General features: G+C 48.5%; 1 protein-coding gene across 1 annotated transcript; it reads left to right on the forward strand.

Moving 5' to 3' along the window:
* The first annotated feature begins 92 nt into the window (after positions 1–92).
* Positions 93–20875, forward strand: GPR162 (G protein-coupled receptor 162). The gene is made up of 5 exons (XM_081176539.1): positions 93–288; positions 3352–5501; positions 14629–14818; positions 18585–18736; positions 19932–20875. Exons 2-5 carry the CDS (start codon positions 4590–4592, stop codon positions 20478–20480), a joined length of 1803 nt encoding a protein of 600 aa, XP_081032665.1. The 5' UTR covers positions 93–288; positions 3352–4589; the 3' UTR covers positions 20481–20875.
* Positions 20876–21826: the final 951 nt, after the last annotated feature.

The following is a 21826-nucleotide window of genomic DNA, read 5'->3' on the forward strand; positions in this document are numbered from 1 at the left end:
CTTGGGTAGGTGGGTGGGGAGCTAAGGTAGGTAGGTGGCCGCCTGCCCGCCATCCATCTCCCTCCTCCTTCGCCCGAGGATCTCTCCTCCGCCCGCCTTTCCCCGCGCGCCCTCGCTCCCCCTCGCCAGCGCCGCCGCCGCCGCCGCCACTTCCAGGCGAGATGCGGGCAGGAGCGAGCGGCGTGGCGGGCGAGCGAGGGAGCCGCTCCCGCAGGCAGACACGCACGCAGCCGGCGGCAGCAGCAGCAAAGGATGCTCCGGTCGCCATGGCAGCAGAAGCGGCAAGAGGTAAGATGGACCAGCTCGCGCAGCTCGCTGCCTCCCTGCCGGGGCCGCGGAGAAGGGGAAGGGGCGGCCTGGGTTTCGCGCCGCGGTCCCCAGCCTGCCCTAGGGGCGCCTCGGAGCCCTTGCGCGCCTTCGGGAGATGGACGGCGCGCTTCGCCTTGGCTGGAGAGCGGGCAGCTCTTGACCCCGGCCAGCTCTTCTCCCCAGGACGGAGGCCACTGCTTGGATGCCTGAGGCTGCAAGGACCCGACTTCCACCATCTCCCTCCTCATGACTTGGGCATGGCCACCGGTGGGCACGGATCAGTCTCGGCTGGGTGATTTGCCCCCACCTCAGCCAGATTCTCTTATCTTCACTTCTGCAGGAAAGGGCAAGGCAGGCCTGTGCTGCTCTCCCCTTTACTACCTGCCCACCCCCCCTCCTCATCGCCATAGGAGCCAACTCTGAGGAGCCGAGGTCCCTTCACGCTCCCCCCCCCCAAAAATATTTGAGGTGGCAGCCCCCAAGTTGATAGACACTGCCATTCAAATGGTATGTGTGTGTGTGTCCACCTTGTAATCAATTTCGCAGGACGTGGCTTACCTGTGTCCACCCCCACCCAGCTATTTTATTCAAGTTGGCACCCTCCCCCCTCCAGGCCTACCCTCATCAGCAATAACCATGGTAACTTAGTTGAGGCCAAGGTCTGCTCAAGACAGGAGGATATATAGCATTGGACTGGTGGTGGTGGGGGAGGATGTGTCAGTGGGGAATATCACCCCCCACCTTGATTATTCCTGGTTTCCCCCTAAGCCCCACAGGACAACAGTAGGGGCTCTTCCTGGCCCAACCTCGGCCAGGGTTCCTCTCTCATGCCCACCTTGTGTTTTATTTTTATTGTCTCTTTTCATTTCTGGGTCATCTTGCACTCCCTCCCAGTCCCTCCTTTTCTGCCTCTTCCCCGTCACGAGCTTGTGAGTTAACTTGTTTCCGTAGTCAGGCAGAACTTCCCATATGGAAAGACGGCTAGGATGGTGGGAGCTGGCATTTAACAGGAAGCGCCGTGGGGGGTGGAAATCTGCCAGCATAAGGCTTGCTGAGAACCAGGCAGGCCCACATCCCAGGGTGAGGAAAGGGAGGAGGAGGAGGCAGCAGTGGGGTGAGGTCTTAGGCAACCAGCTTAGTATTGCGAGGCTTGACCAGAAGTTATGGGAAAGGTGTTGTGTTGCTTGTGTTGCATTTAGGGAACCCGTTGTCATTCCGAGCTGAGCTGACCCAGCTAGACCTCCGTGGGCCATTCAGATTAGCAGTGGCCGGCGCTGTCATCAGCACGGCCGAGCGTGAATTGCGAGTGACAGGCACAGTGATCCGACACACCTGACACCCATGTTGGGTCCTGCCAGTTTTCTGAGATGCCCAAATATGGTCGGATGCTGAAGCATCATAAAAACCTGCAGAAGCTACCCAGCCAGAAACCGTAGCATGGGAAGCAAAAAACAACGCCTGTATGATGGGCAGTAATGACTCTGTCACATCACCTGCAAGTTGTTGTTTTTTTTTGGGGGGGGGGGTGGAAACATTGCTTGTACAAAAAGCTCACCACCAAGCAAGCAAAACAGGATTCCAGGCCAGGCTAGCAACCAGGGTCACTAACACTGATATAAGGTACTGTAGTAGATCTTTTTGCCAGTCTTTGACCCTCTTGTTCACAAGGTGTTCATGATGTGAGTCCCAAGATTTGTGAATTAGCATGCATAGACTGTTAATGGAATTTCTCAGCTATCTCAGAGGAAACAGATTGACACTGAAGCAATTTGCCCCCCCCCTTTTTAAAGGTCAAGCAAAGTGATAGCTCTAAGAATGCCCCTCAAGGCCGGCCACCAGTGCCCCCTGCCAGGCTGTAGTCTCCTGGGTGGTCCTTTGCTCTGGAACTATTCCAGGAAGGCTGCATGTGTGCAGCAAAAAAAACCTTAACTGGCAGGGAGAGGCTGTGCAGCTGAAGAATATTTTACAGCCAATCATGTAGAAAGAACAAATAGGCCAAATGCATGACTCTGGGCAAATTGAGGAGACATGGGTCAGGATGGATTGGGGTTTATCAGCTGAGCTGCGTGTAGAGAGACAGGACTGCAGTGGATGATGGTTATGAGGTCAGGGGGTCACTGGCAGAGAGCTGTGGGAAATAACCGATGGCAAGAGAAGAATGGGGGTGTGCGGCAGGACTGAGGAGGAGGAGGAGGAGCAGAACTATAGTGGGAGCTCAGGAATGAAACAGCATGTGGGAATTGAGGACCGATGAAAGGGCATCGTTAGGTGGCAACAGCACAGACTTCTGCTCTTTGGGAGAAAAGCAAGTAGGCAAGCCTGCCAGTTGGTCAGGTCACAGGAAAAGCAAAAAAAAAGGGAAAAGCACAGGGAAATGAGGGTCTTCTCAGCAGCGCTTTGAGAACCACCACTGCAAGGTATTTCAGTACTGGCTGTTCAGATACAGCCCAAGACATTTTGATGCCCAAGGCAGAAAATCCAATTGGCACACCCACCCAATAATAATCTAACGGACATGGGAGTGCAGCTCACCAGGAAAGTTCTCCTGCCTAAAGGTAGATGAAAGCAGTGGGAGCTCTGTTCCCACTTCTGTCAGCGGGACTTGCACAGAAGAACTTCCCCAGTGAATTGTGCCTCGTGGGCCAGGTGTGTCTTCCACACGGCCACCTTTAGCAGTGCATGAAATCCACTGTCTGGCACTGGCTCAGCTTGCCTTCTGCAGAGCACAGGGGAGTTGTAAGAGGCAGGGAGAAAACTAGGAGCCTCCCCTTCCCACCCGCCTCCCAGCAGATACTTTCACATTTCATGAAATTATTCTGGCCTGGACTCTCCTGGGGTGCAAAGAGCAGGTAACAAGAAGCACATGTGGTTGAACTCCTGACATACAATTTCATTGTTCTGCTGATCTAGCAATTTGGCACACTAGGCTATACACACTCATTGCGTGGGCTGGTGAATTGGGAATGATTTCTGCGAGGTGGGGAAGAAGGCTGGAAGAGATGGAGCTGTTTTCTGATGCTTTCCTTTTTCTTCTTTCTACAGTAAGGTTTCTCTAAACTCTTGAGTTACCAAGGAACTCTGGGGAAACGATTATTCCCTCCTGCAGTTGTTGATTGGCTGCCTACAGATTCCAAACAAGAGGAGAAGGTTCTGGCGACACTGAGCCACTGAGAAGCGGAGAATGTTGGTGTCCTTTAGGCACTGAAGAAAGAGAGAGAGAGAGAGAGAGAGAGAGAGAGAGAGAGAGAGAGAGAGAGAGAGAACTCAGTGGCCTGCAGCTCAGGTGTTTGGTGACAGAAGTCTGGTCTTGCTCCCTGTGAGAACCAGGGCTTTCATTCTGTGCACCATTCCATTTCCCCATTGATCCTCTATTCATCCAGGAGAGTCAGAGCAGTGTGGGGTTAAGAGAAGGTTATCTTCTTTGCATTTCTTTTTCTTGAGGGAGACAGAAAGCAAGCAAGCAAGCAACCTAAGAAGTAGTACCAGTAAATAAAAATGCTTCTTGCTTATCTCACCTCCTTAAAATTTATTATTTATTTTCACCGTATATCCTCTGCCTCTGTACTTGATGCTGTGTAAAAACAAAAAAAAAACAAAAAGCCAGTTACAACAATAGTTTAAAACGCAACAAGGGAACCAGCCGCACAAATATACAGAGCCTCTCAAAGACAAGCAGCTGAAATAGACAAAATGCCAAACCGCTATCACTAAAACTAGCAGTAAATCAGTAAATACATAGGCCAGCAATTCAGGAAAGCAACTTTTTCTGACCAGAGGCTCTGAGGAAAAGTGTCTTACATTTCCTCCCAAAATCCAGGAGGAATGGGCATAGGCTGACATCCTCAAAAGGTTGTTCAATATTATCCAGCATACAGCTCCAAAGAGTTATAAGGATCCTGTTACTATACGTGGACTAGCTTTACGTACAGACAAAGGAGGGCGTTAGTACATAACTTTAAAAGGTAGGAGGAGGGGCACATACAGATTGCAGCCTTCTGTCTTCTTTCGCTAGTTTCTTTGCGTTCTGTAAACAAAATTAAAACAAGATATAAATTTAAAAGATATATAAGGGGAAAAGCGAGACAAAAATTAAAGAAGGGAGTATGGATCGAAAGAGTGAGAAACAAAGAATGCAGAAAGAGCAGAGGAGGAAGGAATAATAAGGAATAGGATTAAGAGAGTGGACCTTCCTCATGGCAGTACCTTCCGGACGTTCCTTCTACAGTTCTCTCCTATTTCCTCCCGGAAGTAGATGAGACAGGCACCCCTTTGCCTTGTGCATGCTCCTCTGTACTGTCTCCAGATCCCAAGGTGGAGGAGGCACAATGAATCGCGGTGGAGGCAGCAGCCCCATGGAGGAACTCTCAAAGGCTACCCTGCACAATAACTCGCTGTGGTGGCTGGCTTGCGGGCTCCTTGCCCTGCTGGCCAACTCCTGGATCATCCTGAGCATCACAGCCAAACAGCAGAAGCACAAACCTCTGGAGCTTCTGCTGTGCTTCCTGGCAGGGACCCACATCCTCATGGCTGCTGTGCCGCTCACCACCTACGCGGTGGTGCAGCTGCGCCGCGAATCCTCCGACTACGACTGGAACGAGAGCATTTGCAAGGTCTTCGTCTCCACCTATTACACCTTGGCCTTGGCCACGTGCTTCACCGTCGCCTCCTTGTCTTACCACCGCATGTGGATGGTGAGGTGGCCTGTCAACTACCGCCTGAGCAACGCCAAGAAGCAGGCCCTGCACGCCGTGATGGGGATCTGGATGGTGTCCTTCATTCTCTCCACGTTGCCTTCCATCGGCTGGCACAACAATGGGGAGCGGTACTACGCCAGCGGCTGCCAGTTCATCGTCAGCAAGATTGGCCTGGGCTTCGGCGTGTGCTTCAGCCTGCTCCTCCTCGGAGGCATCGTCATGGGCTTGGTTTGCGTGGGCATCACTTTCTACCAGACCTTGTGGGCTCACCGAAGGCACCACAGATGCCACCACCTGAGAGCGGAGGAAGCCGCCTCTGCTTGCCCGTCTTCAGCTCACAACACCTTCAACGTGCCAACTATCGTGGTGGAGGACGTTAGGGGCAAACGGCGGTCGTCGCTGGATGGGTCTGAATCTGCCAAGACTTCCATGCAGATGACCAATCTCATCAGCGCCATCGTTTTCCTCTACGACACACTGACCGGGGTGCCCATTTTGGTAAGAAATACCCCGTCCTCCTCTTTTCCATTGTCCTAGAGCAGTGCTATGGGGTTTAAAGGAGGGGTAGTACCTCTGGTGGGGGGACACATCATGCCCCTTCTGGGGTAGTTTGTCCACCTTTGAATTTCAATTTACATTTTATTGTTAAAAAGTGCAATTAAGTCCAGCCCTAAATTTGGATAAGAGCTTAATATAAGGTCACACACATAACTATCTGGTTATAGTTTATTATGTCAAAAGTTGACACAGCACAGAGGTTATCTAAGGGTACTTGAGGAATTTGGTCTCAACCTCATTGTAAAATACACCCTTTCGAGAGCACCAGATTAATTTCACCCCATTTTCCATTTAGAGGGTCATTCCTTTGTGGGTACTGATCACGTATACCACTCTAAAGGTTGTGAAACAATTTCCACCATAACTCTTTGTCTGAAACATCCTCATACCTGTGTCTGAAAGATTCACCTTAGGGCTCAAAGGTTCCATTTTGAGTCTTCACCGTTTAAAAAAAATACTGTTACATAAAAAGAAAAACTTTTTCAGTTTGTCCACCTTTGGTCCCACTCTGCACTCTCTCACCTGTGGCTCCTAGAAGCTGCTAGCATGCTAGAGTGATTGCACCCCAGGAATGGCTTCAACTGGCCGGCTAAACCAGGTGAGGGTAGCCAATGGGTCTCAAACCTTTAGTGAGTTAGGGACTGCATACGAAGACTGGCCTCAGCAGATTGAGTGGATGAGAACAATAGTGGATCCAAAGGTCAAGAAAGCGGTTACTGTACGTGCTGTAAAGGAAAATGAGGGGCAGATGGGGCTCATCAACCTGGGAAGGTAGCCCATCTAGGAGAAGGAAACTCTGATCCTAAACCTCCACTGCTTGGGGGAATAACTTTGGCTGAAGAAAAGGCTAAGGAGTAAACGCTACACTGATCCCCTAAGCCAGTTGGATGGGGTCTTATATGTCTCCTTCTGGCAACTCCTGCTGCAGACATGCTTGTGCCAAACCTATTGCTCTGCTTTCCTTTGACCACATAAGTGGGTCTGAGAGGGGGGGTCTTGCCATACGCATAGCCCCGGACCTCCATATGCACCACCCAAGCTTGCACCCCCTGGAGGTCACTTCAGTTTGACTTCACCCCTGGAGGTGCACTCCATTGTCTCTTGAGACAGACAAATGCTAACATTAGTTTCCTGAACCTTTGGACCTTTAGGAAACATTTTCTGCACTGACATGTTTGCAGTGAACCTTTGAGACTCCAGCATGGGCTCCCTGTATTTTGCAGAGGATTTGGGGACATAACTCATGTGGCCAAGTCTCTTAGCCCTCCCCATTGCAATATGTCCACTAGAATTCACCCCAAAACACTCCACTGCATCTAAGCGTCTCAGGGGAAGATCAGAAGCGATGCACAGGGTGTTTTCAGAGAACCCTGCTTGCCATTATCGATCACCTCACTGAGGAATCCCCAGTTAGCTTCCAAGGAACATCAGTGTTCCCTGAAACATAGCTTGAAAACCACAGTTTTAGAAAGTCAACAACCTCCCTGCCTCATTTTAGAGAGAAAAATGAGCATAGTTCGACAGAGGCATTGTTGGCCTTGATGTAAAGGTCAAGGGACCCCTGACCGTTAGGTCCAGTTGTGGACGACTCTGGGGTTGCACGCTCATCTCGCTTTACTGGCCGAGGGAGCCAGCTTACAGCTTCCGGGTCATGTGGCCAGCATGACTAAGCCGCATCTGGCGAACCAGAGCAGCACACGGAAATGCCGTTTACTTTCCCACTGGAGTGGTACCTACTTTTCTCCTTGCACTTTGACGTGCTTTCGAACTGCTAGGTTGGCAGGAGCAGGGACCAAGCAACGGGAGCTCATCCCATCAAGGGGATTCGAACCGCCGACCTTCTGATCAGCAAGGCTCTGTGGTTTAGACCTTGATGTATGCAGACAATTATTGCGTCCCGCCATTGCCTCTGATCAAACAGGTCTAGGGGGATTTTGAAGAACTGAAGAAATTTACAAAAACTGCTTACCAAAGACAAGAGTGAGATGCGTACACCACGAGGCGCAGTGCATGTGCTGTTTTGCTTTAAAAACTGAAGAAAACCATCTGTTTCCAGCCTCAGGTTGCATTTATATACTCCTCCAACTAGCCTCTAGAGGGCATAATCTCTGTCCTGGCTCCCCAGTTCCTGTTAGGATTGGCAGATCAAAAGAACTTTTAAGAAAGGAGCAAACACATACACATAAAGAGATGCTATTTTCTGAAACGCGGGCCTTTGATATTTTGAAATAACGTTATCTTGAAACAACAGGCAGCCTAAAGGACTTGTGGATTATATCATAGGTACCTAAGCTATTCCCCCCCCCCACCTGTTCAGCTGCTCTAAGCTTTGATGTCCATCTCTTTTGGCACCCCTTGACAAATTAACTTACATGCTTCGGTGACTGCACACACATCACACACAGCCATGCAATCTCTGTCCTCAGGCCCCGTCTACTGGACCTGCAGAGTGCACCAAGCAGGCACCAAGTGCCGTAGTTCTGCTACAGAAGGAGCCTGTTGTACATTAGCAAAATGCAAAGCTGGTGCTAGACTTTAGGGGGCATTGGCACAGGGGTTGTCAGTAGGCCTCCCAGCCAGGGGAAGACCTATCTGTAGTAATAATAATAATAATAATAATAATAATAATAATAATAATAATAATAATAATAATTTATTATTTATTATTTATACCCCGCCCATCTGGCTGGGCCTCCCCAGCCACTCTGGGCGGCTTCCATAGAAACCAAAAATACAGTAAAATATCACACGTTAAAAACTTCCCTAAGACTATCTGTAGTCTTAGAATTATAGAATCATAGAGTTGGAAGAGACCACAAGGGCCATCGAGTCCAACCCCCTGCCAGTAGTCTTGGTCCTACTGGAACTGTAGTTCCATAAATATATATACAGATGTTATGGCTGTATAGGCTGGGGTACTGCATTTCTGGTATAATTAAACACGCTGAGCAGCCACTAAAGATGGGAGCTGAGTTTGGCTTCCATTTGAAAGTGGCAGCGCTGCCTGCCCTGCCCTGAAATCGCCTCTGGAGGCCTGGTGGGAAGGATCAGTGCCGGATTTACGTATAAGCTAAACAAGCTATAGCTTAGGGCTCCACTCTCTTGGGGGCCCCCAAAAAATTTAAAGGGAAAAAAAACCCTGGATGTACATTTCCAAAATATAAGATAAAAAACAAATAAAATAAAACCTACATACAGCAACAGTGTTTTGTGTTGTGTAGGCTCCTATGATGTAAGTCATGGGCCCCGCCTGCTAGCCTGCTCCCTAAAATATCACTGGTTTGCTCATTTCTATATATATGGTGCCTACATTCTGCAAAGGGATGCGGGTGGCGCTGTGGTCTAAACCACTGAGCCTCTTGGGCTTGCCGATTAGAAGGTCGGCGGTTTGAGTCCCCACGACAGGGTGACCTCCCGTTGCTCGGTCCCAGCTCCTGCCAACCTAGCAGTTCGAAAGCACACCAGTGCAAGTAGATAAATAGGTTCCGCTCCGGTGGGAAGGTAAACGGCGTTTCCATGCGCTGCTCTGGTTTCGGTGTTCCGTGCGCCAGAAGCGGCTTAGTCATGCTGGCCACATGACCCGGAAAAACTGCGTACAAATGCCGGCTCCCTCAGCCTGTAAAGCGACATGAGTGCCGCAACCCCAGAATTGTTCACGACTGGACTTAACTCTCAGGGGTCCTTTGCCTTTACCTTTTTTTACATTCTGCATGTGCAAATGGCTTTAGATACCTATTAGGTCCATAAATTTCCATATAGCATATATTCAACACAAAAGACAGCGGCAATTTGTTGTTGACAAGGACAGCTGGACATATCAAGGAGCTGAGGGCCTCATCAAACCTAAATCCGGCCCTGGGAAGGATGCAAAGTCACAGCACAGCAGGGCCCTTTGGAGCTCCTGGGGCCCTTGGCCAATGCCCAAGCCAGCTGACCTTTGGCACCAGGCCTGACACAAGGCAGGGGGTGTGGGGAGGGAAGCCCTTTATAGTACAAGGAGCACTGGGGATGCAAGGACAGGCAACTGGGTTGAGAGATTCTGGAAGGTGCTTGTCTAGTGGAAGATAGGTCGGCGTGTGCTAGAATTAGAGGGTGCCCTGACCTTAGCTGTGGCCCCATGAGCAGCACTTTCCTCTATATAAGTGAATGGGAACCATTGTTCGGAATGAAAGAGGCGTATCCCATGGGGCACCACTGGACGGGTGCTAAACCAGCCTTGGTGACCCCAGTCATCTGGGCAAGAGGCGGGTTCGACCTGCTCTCAAATATATCCCATTGGAGGCTGAGCCTCACTTATTTGCATTGCCCGATGGCCTTCGTAGGTACACCTCCGTTAGGAATTGGTTCTTTCCTTTTCTGGGGAGTGTGATCAAAACTTGTGTGGATGCACTTCTAAGATACAAACATGCATTGCAATAATGCTTTCAACATGAAAATAAATAAATAAATAAACAAACAATAAAGCAAACATCAAGGTAGAAAATCAGTTTTTCAACGTTTGCCCTCAGATACTTTTTCAGTCCTGACCTTTCAGAGCAAACCGGAATTGCATTTTCCTTTTCATAAAATGTTCTCTCGGGTCCCTGTTGAGTGGGTATAAAGCCCAGAACTGCTTCTCTAGCCGGTGTTCTGGGGGCAGCAGGAACATGTGGAGTATGACTGTTCATGAGAGTGGCAGGAAGAGACAGGACTGCAGTTGTTAGTTTCAGTAGAGGTCCCTAGAATCCTTGTCAGTTTCAAGCAGAGTTCATGCCCCTGGAGTTTTGTTTTCCCACCCATGGATGTACGTTCCAGCAATGGAGAGGGGAAGACAGAGCTTCTAATGATGTTTTCTCTCTCTCTTAAGTAGCAGAAACTGTTAGCAAATCTAAGAGCACTACTGGGGCACGTGGTTTCCAGGGCTTAGCAGTTAGAATATCTACAATTGTCTGGCACAGTAGCAGAATATATGGACTGCAAATTAAAACACAAACACACTACATGTTAAATAAAAAGACCACAAAGGTCTGGGGACATGAATTTTGATGCACTACTTTGGTAACATTTGTGTAACCACATTCCACACCTAGTTTGTGATTTAGAATGGTGGAGTTGCTGAAAATTGTAGTTTCCCAAAGACAGGGGTCAGCAAACGTTTTCAGCCAAGTTGGGGGGTAGACTATATTTTGGAGGGGGAAAATGAACAAATTCCTATGCCCTACGAATAACCCAGAGATGCATTTTAAATAAAAGGACACATTCTAATCATGTAAAACACACTGATTCCCGGACCGTCCACGGACTGGATTTAGAAGGCAATTGGGCCTTAGTTTGCCTACCCATGCCCAAAGACAAAGTCCAGATCAGCCATTGCTCTTTACATTATTCTAGCAACGATTAGCATTTGTTTGTTTTTAAAGTGCTTTGTTAGTGTTTGTTTGCAATGAATCAAGTTGCCTGACACTTGCCATGAGCGGAAGCTGAAATGCTGCGAGTCAGCATTCAACTCATTGATCTGATTGCACCGAGGTGCACAAATTCAGTTCCTCCTGTGGTGAACTAGTTGAATGAGCTTTTTGCAGTGAGCACCAGGCACAGAATAAAGTCTCTGCTGTGAGTGAGGCAGGTATGTGAACTAGCTCGCAAGTTACAATGCTTCCATTAATGTTAGGAATGACTCCCATGTTGATGCAGGAGCTTTGCCAAAAATATTTCACTTTCAGCTACCAGCTGTGTTTTGCAGGCACCTCTCACAGCCTAGAGCAGGAGTCTGCAACCTTTAAGACAAAAAGAGCCACTTGGACCCGTTTCCGAAGAAAAAACAACCTGGGAGCCGCAAAACCATTGTGACATTTAAAGCATGCGCGCCGCTGCCCTCCGATCTGACAGCGGGTGGGAAGGTGATGTCGGGACGGTGCGTGACTAACGCACGCACTGCCCCCATGCGACGTCACAGCCAGTACAGCGCCTGCCACAGTGGGGACTGTCGGGGCGCACAATGCGCCTCCTCCCCTCGCTAGTATCCGCCCCAGAGCCGCGGCAAAGGTGTAAAAGAGCCACATGTGGCTCCGGAGCTGCGGGTTGCAGACCCCTGGCCTAGAGACACCCTCTCACACAGCCCAAATAGAAGTTAAGGGAAACTCTCAACCACGGCCATGGAAAATTAGTGTAAAAACCAGAGAGTTTAAATGCTGCTCTGTTGGGTGGGAGAATCCACCATCTTTTCAGCAGGCCCAGTAAACCCCAATATGGATTTTCCCAGTTTACTTTAGAACATATAGAATTCTCATTAGAGCCAGTCCACCCATGAGGCAAGGCTGCCTCAGGTGGCAAGAATGATAGTGGCAGCAGATCTGGCCTCCAAGGAATGCATTACCCCCTGTTGCTGGTTCCCAGGTACCCCATGTAGCTCTTTACTCACCCTTCTTCCATGCCCCCCCCCAACATTTTGTAGTTTGACTCAGGTGCGAAAATTTCTTGGGCTAGCCCTGATTTCAGTGTAATTTATATGCCAAGAAGCATACCTTCAGTATACCTGAAGGAGCGTCTCCACCCCCATCGTTCTGCCCGGACGCTGAGGTCCAACGCTGAGGGCCTTCTGGCGGTTCCCTCATTGCGAGAAGTGAGGTTACAGGGAACCAGGCAGAGGGCCTTCTCGGTAGTGGCGCCTGCCCTGTGGAACGCCCTCCCTTCAGATGTCAAAGAGAACAACAACTACCAGACTTTTAGAAGACATCTGAAGGCAGCCCTGTTCAGGGAAGTTTTTAATGTATGACATATTCGTGTATTTTTGGTCTTTGTGGAAGCCACCCAGAGTGGCTGGGGAAACCCAGCCAGATGAGCGGGGTACAAATAATAAATTATTATTATATTATTATTATAAGCAAAAAATGTTAACAAACATCACACTTATAAAATGATACACCATGAAGCAAAACAAACCTCTCTTTAATCTGCTCCAAAACTACCATCAATTAACTCAATATTATTTACAAATACAGTGGTACCTCGGGTTAAGTACTTAATTCGTTCCAGAGGTCCGTTCTTAACCTGAAACTGTTCTTAACCTGAAGCACCACTTTAGCTAACGGAGCCTCTCGCTGCTGCCGCGCCGCTGGAACACAATTACTGTTCTCATCCTGAAGCAAAGTTCTTAACCTGAAGCACTCTTTCTGGGTTAGCGGAGTCTGTAACCTGAAGCGTCTGTAACCTGAAGCATATGTAACCTGAGATACCACTGTATGGTGGTACCTCAGTTTATGAACTTAATCTGTTCCGGAAGTGCATTCTTAAACCGAAACTGTTCTTAAACTGAGGCACGCTTTCCCTAATGAGTCCTCCCACCGCTGGTGCCCTTCCACCGTTCGGATTCCGTTCTTAGACCGAGGTAAAGTTTGCAAACCGGGACACTACTTCTGGTTTTGCAAAGTTCATAAACCGAATTGTCCGTAAACAGGGCTGTTCTTAAACCGAGGTACCACTGTATTAGCTTTGTCTGGTACATTCCGTAACATAGTTCACATGATTTAACATAATGGAATGGATAAATGAGCAAGATTATGCAAGCAATTGTTTATTTATAATGGCATTATTTACTGTATTTTTCCGTACATAAGACTAGCTTTTTTTTTACCAAAAAATTGGGTTTAAAATTGGGGCTCGTCTTGTACACGGGTAGTGCTGAGGGGTGTTTTCTTAATTTGGAGTCCCCCAAAACAGGGGGCGTCTTATACATGTGGGCATCTTATACACAAAAATATACGGTATTTGCATATTCAAAACACAAGTCAATATTTTTTTAAGCGAGTGAGTGGCTTTCCATTTCTATTGCTTCTAAAAATGATCACTGCTTGTTATATGCAAACAAACAAACAAATGTACAAAATACACAGAAGCCAGAGAGGGCTTCTATTTCTCCTATGTAGTTTACTTTCCCATGCCTGAAAACACAGATGCTTAAAACACTTTGCAAAGGTGTGGAAGAAAGGAAGCATATAGGTGTGGAAATGTTAAGTCATGTGACATAATGTAAACCACTTATGTGAACGATGGTGAGGAACATGGCGCATATGAAGCTGAGTTATTTGATGAATGTGTGGGAGAGGGTTCAACAGCACGGCCAGGGCCAGCTCAAGACATTTTGCCGCCTGAGGTGAACTGCAAAATGGTCTCACACACACCCGCCAGGGAAGAAGGGATGAATGAAGATCTGTATCAGGAACAAGGGGGGAATGAAGGTTTACACCAGGATCTGCTGCCCCAGTGGATCTTGCCGCCTGAGGCGGTCGCCTGACCTTGTCTCATGAGTGGGCTGGCCCTGAGGAAGACATTTTGCTTTAAACCACATTATTTAATTGGGGCATGTAAAGAAATTTCCTGTATACTACACTAGCTTTGAGGTGGGACAGGGGGACATATCAAGTATTATAGGGACCACTTGCTGGTAGGTAGCGTTGGGCATTAAATGATACAGTGCAGCAGTGTTGCTGCTTGGGTAAATGTAAACACCGTGAGCTGTGATGGCACTTTCAGCTTTTCTTCTGTGTATATTGGGTGGGGGGACCTGTCTCCAGACTTAGCCGTGAATGTTGTTGCTTAGTCGTTTAGTCATGTCCGACTGTTCGTGACGCCCTGGACCAGAGCACGCCAAGCCCTCCTGTCTTCCACTGCCTCCCACAGTTTGGTCAAACTCATGCTGGTAGCTTCAAAAACACTGTCCCACCATCTGGTCCTCTGTCGTCCCCTTCTCCTTGTGCCCTCCATCTTTCCCAACATCAGGGTCTTTTCCAGGGAGTCTTCTCTTCTCATGAGGTGGCCAAAGTCTTGGAGCCTCAGCTTCATGATCTGTCCTTCCAGTGAGCACTCAGGGCTGAGTTCCTTCCGAATGAAGAGGTTTGATCTTCTTGCAGTCCATGGGGCTCTCCAGAGTCTCCTCCAGCACCAGAACTCAAAAGCATCCATTCTTCGGTGATCAGCCTTCTTTATGGTCCAGCTCTCACTTCCATACATCACTATAGCTGTGAATAGGGAGCCTGATGGTGGAATGTTACTCACAATGTCCCCGTCCTCCTTTCCTTCCTGTTTTCAGGTGGTGAGCTTCTTCAGCCTGCGCTACGACACGGCTCCCACCTGGATGGTGCTGGCTGTGCTCTGGTGCTCTATGGTGCAGACGCTGCTCTTGCCATCCTTCATCTGGTCCTGCGAACGCTACCGGGCCGACGTCCGTACTGTGTGGGAGCAATGCGTGGCAATAATGTCAGAGGAAGACGGGGAAGACGGTGAGCTGCTCCAATCCCGTGTTCTCTCTACTCTAGAGGAGGCTCTGTGTATTTTCTTTCTTTCTTTCTTTCTTTCTTTCTTTCTTTCTTTCTTTCTTTCTTTCTGCAGCTATGGCTGTTGTTTTTCCCCATTTTCATTCTTTTATTTATATTTTATACATTTATTTACATTTTATACATTCTTTCTTTAAAAATTATTATTATTGACAAAGTAATAATCATAAATAAATAAGAATAAAAATGTGCATCCCACCCCCGAGATCATTTCATTATAATTATCCAACCTCCCAAAATTTCAACACCTCTTGCGATGGTTTGACCCCTTTCCGTTTTAACAGTACAAATTCTACAAATACCTTCCATATCTCCTCAAAATCATTTCTACTGCATGTTCCCCATCTTGCCTTAATAACACATTAATTGCTATATCCCACACCTCTTTATACCATTCTTCCATTTTATATTCTGCTTGCCCCGTCCACTTGCTGGCTATAATAATTCGTGCAGCTGTCAATAAATTTATGAGCAAGTCCTTCATAGCCTGCGAACCTTCCACCCCATCATAAATTGATAATCATGCTACTTCAGGACTTTTGGTCCCCTTTAACCCAGTGATTTCATTTATCTCCTTAAACACCCTTTGTGTTCTTTCTTTCTGCATTCTCTCTCTATAGCTGGAGGAAGTGGCAAAACTCTGGAGAGGGTGGGGATGGAAAAAGAACAATGGGCAACGCTTTGTGGGATCTGCAGCTGGAATTGGGGGCAAATTAGTGAGAAGATCTATGACTGAATTTCCCATATTTGTTTGCATTTTGAAAAATAAACACAGGCATGAGTGGGGCAGCAGAAATGAGGGTTCAGGGGTTTATCCTCCCCCCCCCCTGCACATTTCCCCCAATCTAAATCCCCACAGTGGAAAGCATACAGATACCATATTGTGTCCCCCCCCATTGCAGCTACATCTACCTTTTGCAAAACAGCATAGATCTGATCACAGATCATCCAGCGTCACAGCCAATCTAGTCCATAGCTAATGGAAGATGGTTAGAACAAAATGGGTTCATCTTCTAGATGAGCCAGGTGTTAGTTAAATTGGTGTTCGCTCATGGTGATTGCATCAGCCGCTGTTGAAATACTAGAAAAACGGTATTAAAAGCATCAAGCAGTTTAAATAGCAGTAGGTATAGGCAGATAAAACTGAATGTATCGAGGCAAAGGAAAAAATTGTGTTTGCAGAGGTTTTCTTCTTGAGGGGCTACTATCATATCACCAAAAAAGGAAAATGCATCACAAAAAGAGGCATAAGAGGACACAGATTTGCAATGTTATTTTTTGTATATTAGCTTACATAAGGTAAAGAGTAAAGGGACCCCTGACCATTAGGTCCAGTCGTGACCGACTCTGGGGTTGCAGCGCTCATCTTGCTTTACTGGCCGAGGAAGCCGGCGTACAGCTTCCGGGTCATGTGGCCAGCATGACTAAGCCGCTTCTGGCAAACCAGAGCAGCGCACGGAAACGCCGTTTACCTTCCCGCCGGAGCGGTACCTATTTATCTACTTGCACTTTGACGTGCTTTCAAACTGCTAGGTTGGCAGGAGCAGGGACCAAAGAACAGGAGCTCACCCCATCACGGGGATTCGAACCACCGACCTTCTGATCGGCAAGCCCAGAGGCTCTGTGATTTAACCCACAGCGCCACCCGCATCCCATTAGCTTACATAGATTGATGCAAATTTGGAAGCAGTTACTATAATTTGAAAAGTAATACAGTGTGATGCATGGTAGGGAAGGCTGTGAGCAGGTAAGCTGTGTCCCTGCTCTGTCTGCTGCTCTCCCTTCCCAGAGTTTATTATCTTTAAAACCATGGGTCAGATTATATCACTTGACCTCTCAGTGGACCAACTAGGAAATAAAGGCTTTGAACCTGTCTTCATTATTTAAAATGAATATAAAAGTGAAGAGTCGTGTAAGAGACGAACAACAGTCACAGGTGTAAGTCTGGCTTTTCATTACAGACATATACTCCCAACACACTGCATAACGGGTCAGCCATCAGTTTTCCCCTTACTCTCATGTGTCCAGTTCTGGGCACCACAGTTCAAGAAGGACACTGACAAACTGGAACGTGTCCAGAGGAGGGCAAGCAAAATGGTCAAAGGCCTGGAAACGATGCCTTATGAGGAACGGCTAAGGGAGCTGGGCATGTTTAGCCTGGAGAAGAGGAGGTTAAGGGGTGATATGATAGCCATGTTCAAATATATAAAAGGATGTCACATAGAGGAGGGAGAAAGGTTGTTTTCTGCTGCTCCAGAGAAGCGAACACGGAGCAATGGATCCAAACTACAAGAAAGAAGATTCCACCTAAACATTAGGAAGAACTTCCTGACAGTAAGAGCTGTTGGACAGTGGAATTTGCTGCCAAGGAGTGTGGTGGAGTCTCCTACTTTGGAGGTCTTTAAGCAGAGGCTTGACAACCATATGTCAGGAGTGCTCTGATGGTGTTTCCTGCTTGGCAGGGGGTTGGACTCGATGGCCCTTGTGGTCTCTTCCAACTCTATCATTCTATGATTCATGTATCACATTTTTGTTTTAAAGTAGCACATGTACATTCATTTGTTTATATCTCCACTCATCATCTTAGGAAAACAATCACATTTCTTTCTTTCTTTCTTTTTTAAAAAAACCTGTTGCAACATTGCTGAATTTTGTTTCCAGATTGAAACTTTCATGACGCTGGCTGGATGTTACTTCAGTCACTCTCACCATCTTTGTAGAAAAGTGCTTTCAGAGCTTATTCCAGTAGAGAAATGTGTGTGTTTAAACTTAATAGGATAAGGCCACTTTTAAACACCCCCCCCAAACTAAAAATGTTTGCTCTGCCTTTAAACGTAAGCATAGCTGTCAACTTACAGATTTTAAAATAAGGGACCAGCAGCCTCGAAAATAAGGGATCAGCAGCCAAAATAAGGGATCAACAATTACTTTGATAAAATACATATTTTGTTGCATGCAAATGGCTTTAGATACCTATTAGGTCCATAAATTACCATATAGCATATATTCAACACAAAAAACAGCAACAATTTGTTGTTGACAAAGGACAGCTGGACATAGAAAGGGCCCCATTACCTTCAGTAGCTTATTTAAGGGACATCATCAATAAGGGACAGCAGCGGGACATGACGCTGGGATAAGGGACTGTCCCGCCAAATAAGGGACACTTGACAGCTATATGTAAGGCGGTCTGTTTCCTCTTACTTAAACAGTGATTCCTAGAAAATTTTTTTTTTTTGGGGGGGGGGAATCAAGTACATTGCACTGCCCATCCCAATGCTCCTAAGTAACATACCCAGTGACTATGGCATCCCTGTCCAAAATCCAGATGGTGTTTCCTTTAAAAGCATCAATAGAATTGACAGCAGATTCACACCATCACTGTGGCATGGTCAAATCCACACGGGTTTTCCTTATGCACGTAGTCAACTAGAAATGGCAAGCTATTTCCCATAAGCACAGAATACAAGCAAGGCTGCATTGTGGGAAACTTGACATGCAAGTCCAGCTCATTATAGGCTTGCGGCAATAGATGCCACAGTCGTGACGAACCGCTTAGAAAACCAGCTCGCCACAAATGAACACTCTAGCCTCCTCAAAGCGCAAGAATCCAGATGTTCCACGCCTGCGTAGGTCTGCCCTCTGTCTGTTTGAGGTGGGGAACAAGGAGGAGGAGCGAAAATGTGGCAAAGACATTCTTGTCGTCCTCTAGATGGCACTGGTGACGATTACGGTGACGGGAGGATCTGCAAAGTGCGATTCGATGCCAATGGTGCTGCATCTATGAAACGGGATCCCAGAGATGCTAAGCTGCTGCCAGTGCATCACATGCTGTTGCCCCATGACAGAGTGCACTACCTGCAGGTAAGCAGTCCCCTTCTTCGGGGTGCGAGGGTTTGGCTGCCAGTCTGGGACATGACCAGATCACGCTGCCAACATTTGAAATGTACAAACCAACATTCTGTTTATTTAACACATTTATGGGACTGGGAGTGGCCGCCGGGACCACATAACACCGCTTCTGAGAGCTGCGCAGGTGCGCAGCGTGGGAGTTATTTTGGACTCACAGCTGTCCATGGAGGCACAGGTTAATTCTGTCTACCAGCTCCACCTGGTATGCAGGCTAAGACCCTACCTGCCCGCGGACTGTCTTGCCAGAGTGGTGCATGCTGTAGTTATCTCCCGCTTGGACTATTTTTTAAAAAGAAAAACAGAGCAAGGAAGAACTGAGCAGCCAAAAGGTACTCCAGACTCTCCCACCAACACAAATCAGGACCACGAATCTGTGTTAGTAGAACACTTGGGTTTTCTTTCCCTGTTTTGGAAGTTTTGTAGCCCCAAAAAGCACATAAAGTAGAACAAAACTAGAAAAGCAAGGGGGAGAGGTGTGTGTCACATTTTCTTTACAAAGTGGTGTTACGGGGCAGGTGTGTGTTGCTCACTAAGACTCACATACCCAAAACATTTCTATGAAATTTGCACAGCCGCAAAACTCGAGTCAAATGCATCAGAAATAGTGGCACTAGGTAAAGGTAAAGGGATCCCTGACCATTAAGTCCAGTCGCGGCCGACTCTGGGGTTGTGGCACGCATCTTGCTTTATTGGCCGAGGGAGCCGGCGTACAGCTTCCGGGTCATGTGGCCAGCATGACTAAGCCACTTCTGGCGAACCAGAGCAGCACACGGAAATGCCGTTTACCTTCCCGCCAGAGCGGTACCTGTTTATCTACTTGCTCTTTGACGTGCTTTCGAACTGCTAGGTTGGCAGGAGCAGGGACCGAGCAACAGGAGCTCACCCCGTCGCTGGGATTCGAACCGCCGACCTTCTGATCGGCAAGCCCTAGGCTCTGTGTTGTGTTTTCTCTTTCTATATATATATATTTGCCTTTGGACCTACCCAGTGCTATTTTTCTAGAAAAAGAGGTGCTGGAACTCACTATGAACGCCTCCCTTGTTCTCTTATAATGACAATAGCACCCACCTGAGAGGGAAAAAGCCTATATATTGCACGCCATCCAACCTCCTTGCCCGCTGGCTCTCACCTCCTTCTTTCCTTCCAGGTCCCTCTCTCCCGGAGGATGTCCCACGACGAAACCAACATCTTCTCCTCCCACCACTCCTCGCCTTCCTTCCTCCACAAGTGGTCCTCATCCGACGACATCCGCGTGCCTACCCCTCACAAACACGGAGGCGTCCCCAGCTTCCTGCTGCCGGAGCTCCGCAGCTACCACCACCACCACCGGCGCCACCGGCCTCCCGAAGACGAGTTCACCACGCTCCGGCAGTTCCTGGAAGCCGGGCTGGTGTCCCGGGGACCTGCCTCGGGGTCTAGCGTCTGCTTCTTCCGCGACGAAATCACCACCTTCATCGACGAGACGCCGGTGCCGTCCCCGCACAGCAGCCCGCGCCACTCGCGCCTGCCGCTGGCGGCGCAGCAGGAGAGGCGCCACTCTCTGGATGGCACTGAGCAGGAAGACGGCCCCGAGAAGGATCGCCGGTGTTCACTGACTGGTGGGGAAAACCTATACCTCTACAGCGGAGAACAGGAGCCCGGGAGACGGACCTTGGGAGCTCAGGAAGCGCGGGGTTTCCAGGAGCTCGGCCCATGAAATGGCGGCAAAAGCATTTGCTGGGCTCTGGATTTTTAAGCCAAACTCGACGTGTCTCCCCAGGACCCAAGGGGTGTTTTTAGGTCCTTGTGTTTCTCACCATGTTGGCAGAGGAGGGGGGTGTGCCCACGGCGGGGTCCTGATGTGGTGGGGAAGGAGAACCGGCTTTGTTCGAAGGAGCCACGGAGCCCTGCGCCCAGGTGGCAAAACGTGAGCATAGACCACCGCAGTTCACCGGAGGGCACTTTTTTCTCCAGTTCCACCCCCTCAGTAGCATTGTTAGTGCCACACGCCCCTCCCTTTTCTTAGCTCCACCCATTATGAGAAACGCTTGTCGTCGGCTGCCAAGTGTGGGACAGGAAGGTATTAAAAAGAAATCTATATTTGGAGTGTCACCTCTGCCTGGCTTTCTCTTCTTAAAGTGTGTTCACAATGTTTGTTGTTTCGTTTTCAAGTGATTCGGGCATGCATTTATCTACGATTAAGCCCCACTGAAAACAATTGAGACCTACTTCTGAGTACAGTGGTACCTCGGGTTACACACGCTTCAGGTGTTAGACTCCGCTAACCCAGAAATAGTGCTTCAGGTTAAGAACTTTGCTTCAGGATGAGAACAGAAATTGGGCTCTAGCGGTGCGGCAGCAGCAGGAGGCCCCATTAGCTAAAGTGGTGCTTCAGGTTAAGAACAGTTTCAGGTTAAGTACAGACCTCTGGAACAAATTAAGTACCCTATTTTCGCTCCGTAAGACGCACTTTTTCCCTCCTAAAAAGTAAGGGGAAATGTGTGTGTGTGTTATGGAGCGAATGGAGGGGGGAGGCAGGCAGGAATAGCCCTCAAAAGCCGCACACAAGCTCCGTGTGGCTCTTGCGGGCTTTTCCCCAGGAGGGAGAAAGGACTGACATGGCCAGTCAGTCCCTTCTCCCACCTCGTAGAAAAGCCCGCAGGAGCCGCGCGCTCCTTAAAGGGTGCGTGGCTCCTGTGGGCTTTTGTGGGAGGTGGGGGTATTGCCATAGCCGCGTGCAGCCTCTCCCAGCTGGAGAGGTTGCGTGCGGCTAAAGAGGAAGCCAAGACAGGCAGCGGGATGGATCCCGCTCACAGTCTTGGCTTCTTTGCTCTTTGGGGCTGGGGGAGGGGGACCCGGGCTTCCCCCAGCAGCCCCTGAAGCTCTGGGAGAAGCGGACAAGATTTTTTTTTCTTGATTTCTCCCTCTAAAAACTAGGTGCACCTTATGGTCCGGTGCGCCTTATGGAGCGAAAAATACGGTACTTAACCTGAGGTGCCACTGTAGATACTACTTAAAGAGACTCAACAGCCAACTGAGAAGAAAGGATTCCAAGACGGAGTG

Source organism: Podarcis bocagei (genome assembly GCF_964188305.1).
Source record: "Podarcis bocagei genome assembly, chromosome: 17".
Taxonomy (NCBI): domain Eukaryota; kingdom Metazoa; phylum Chordata; class Lepidosauria; order Squamata; family Lacertidae; genus Podarcis; species Podarcis bocagei.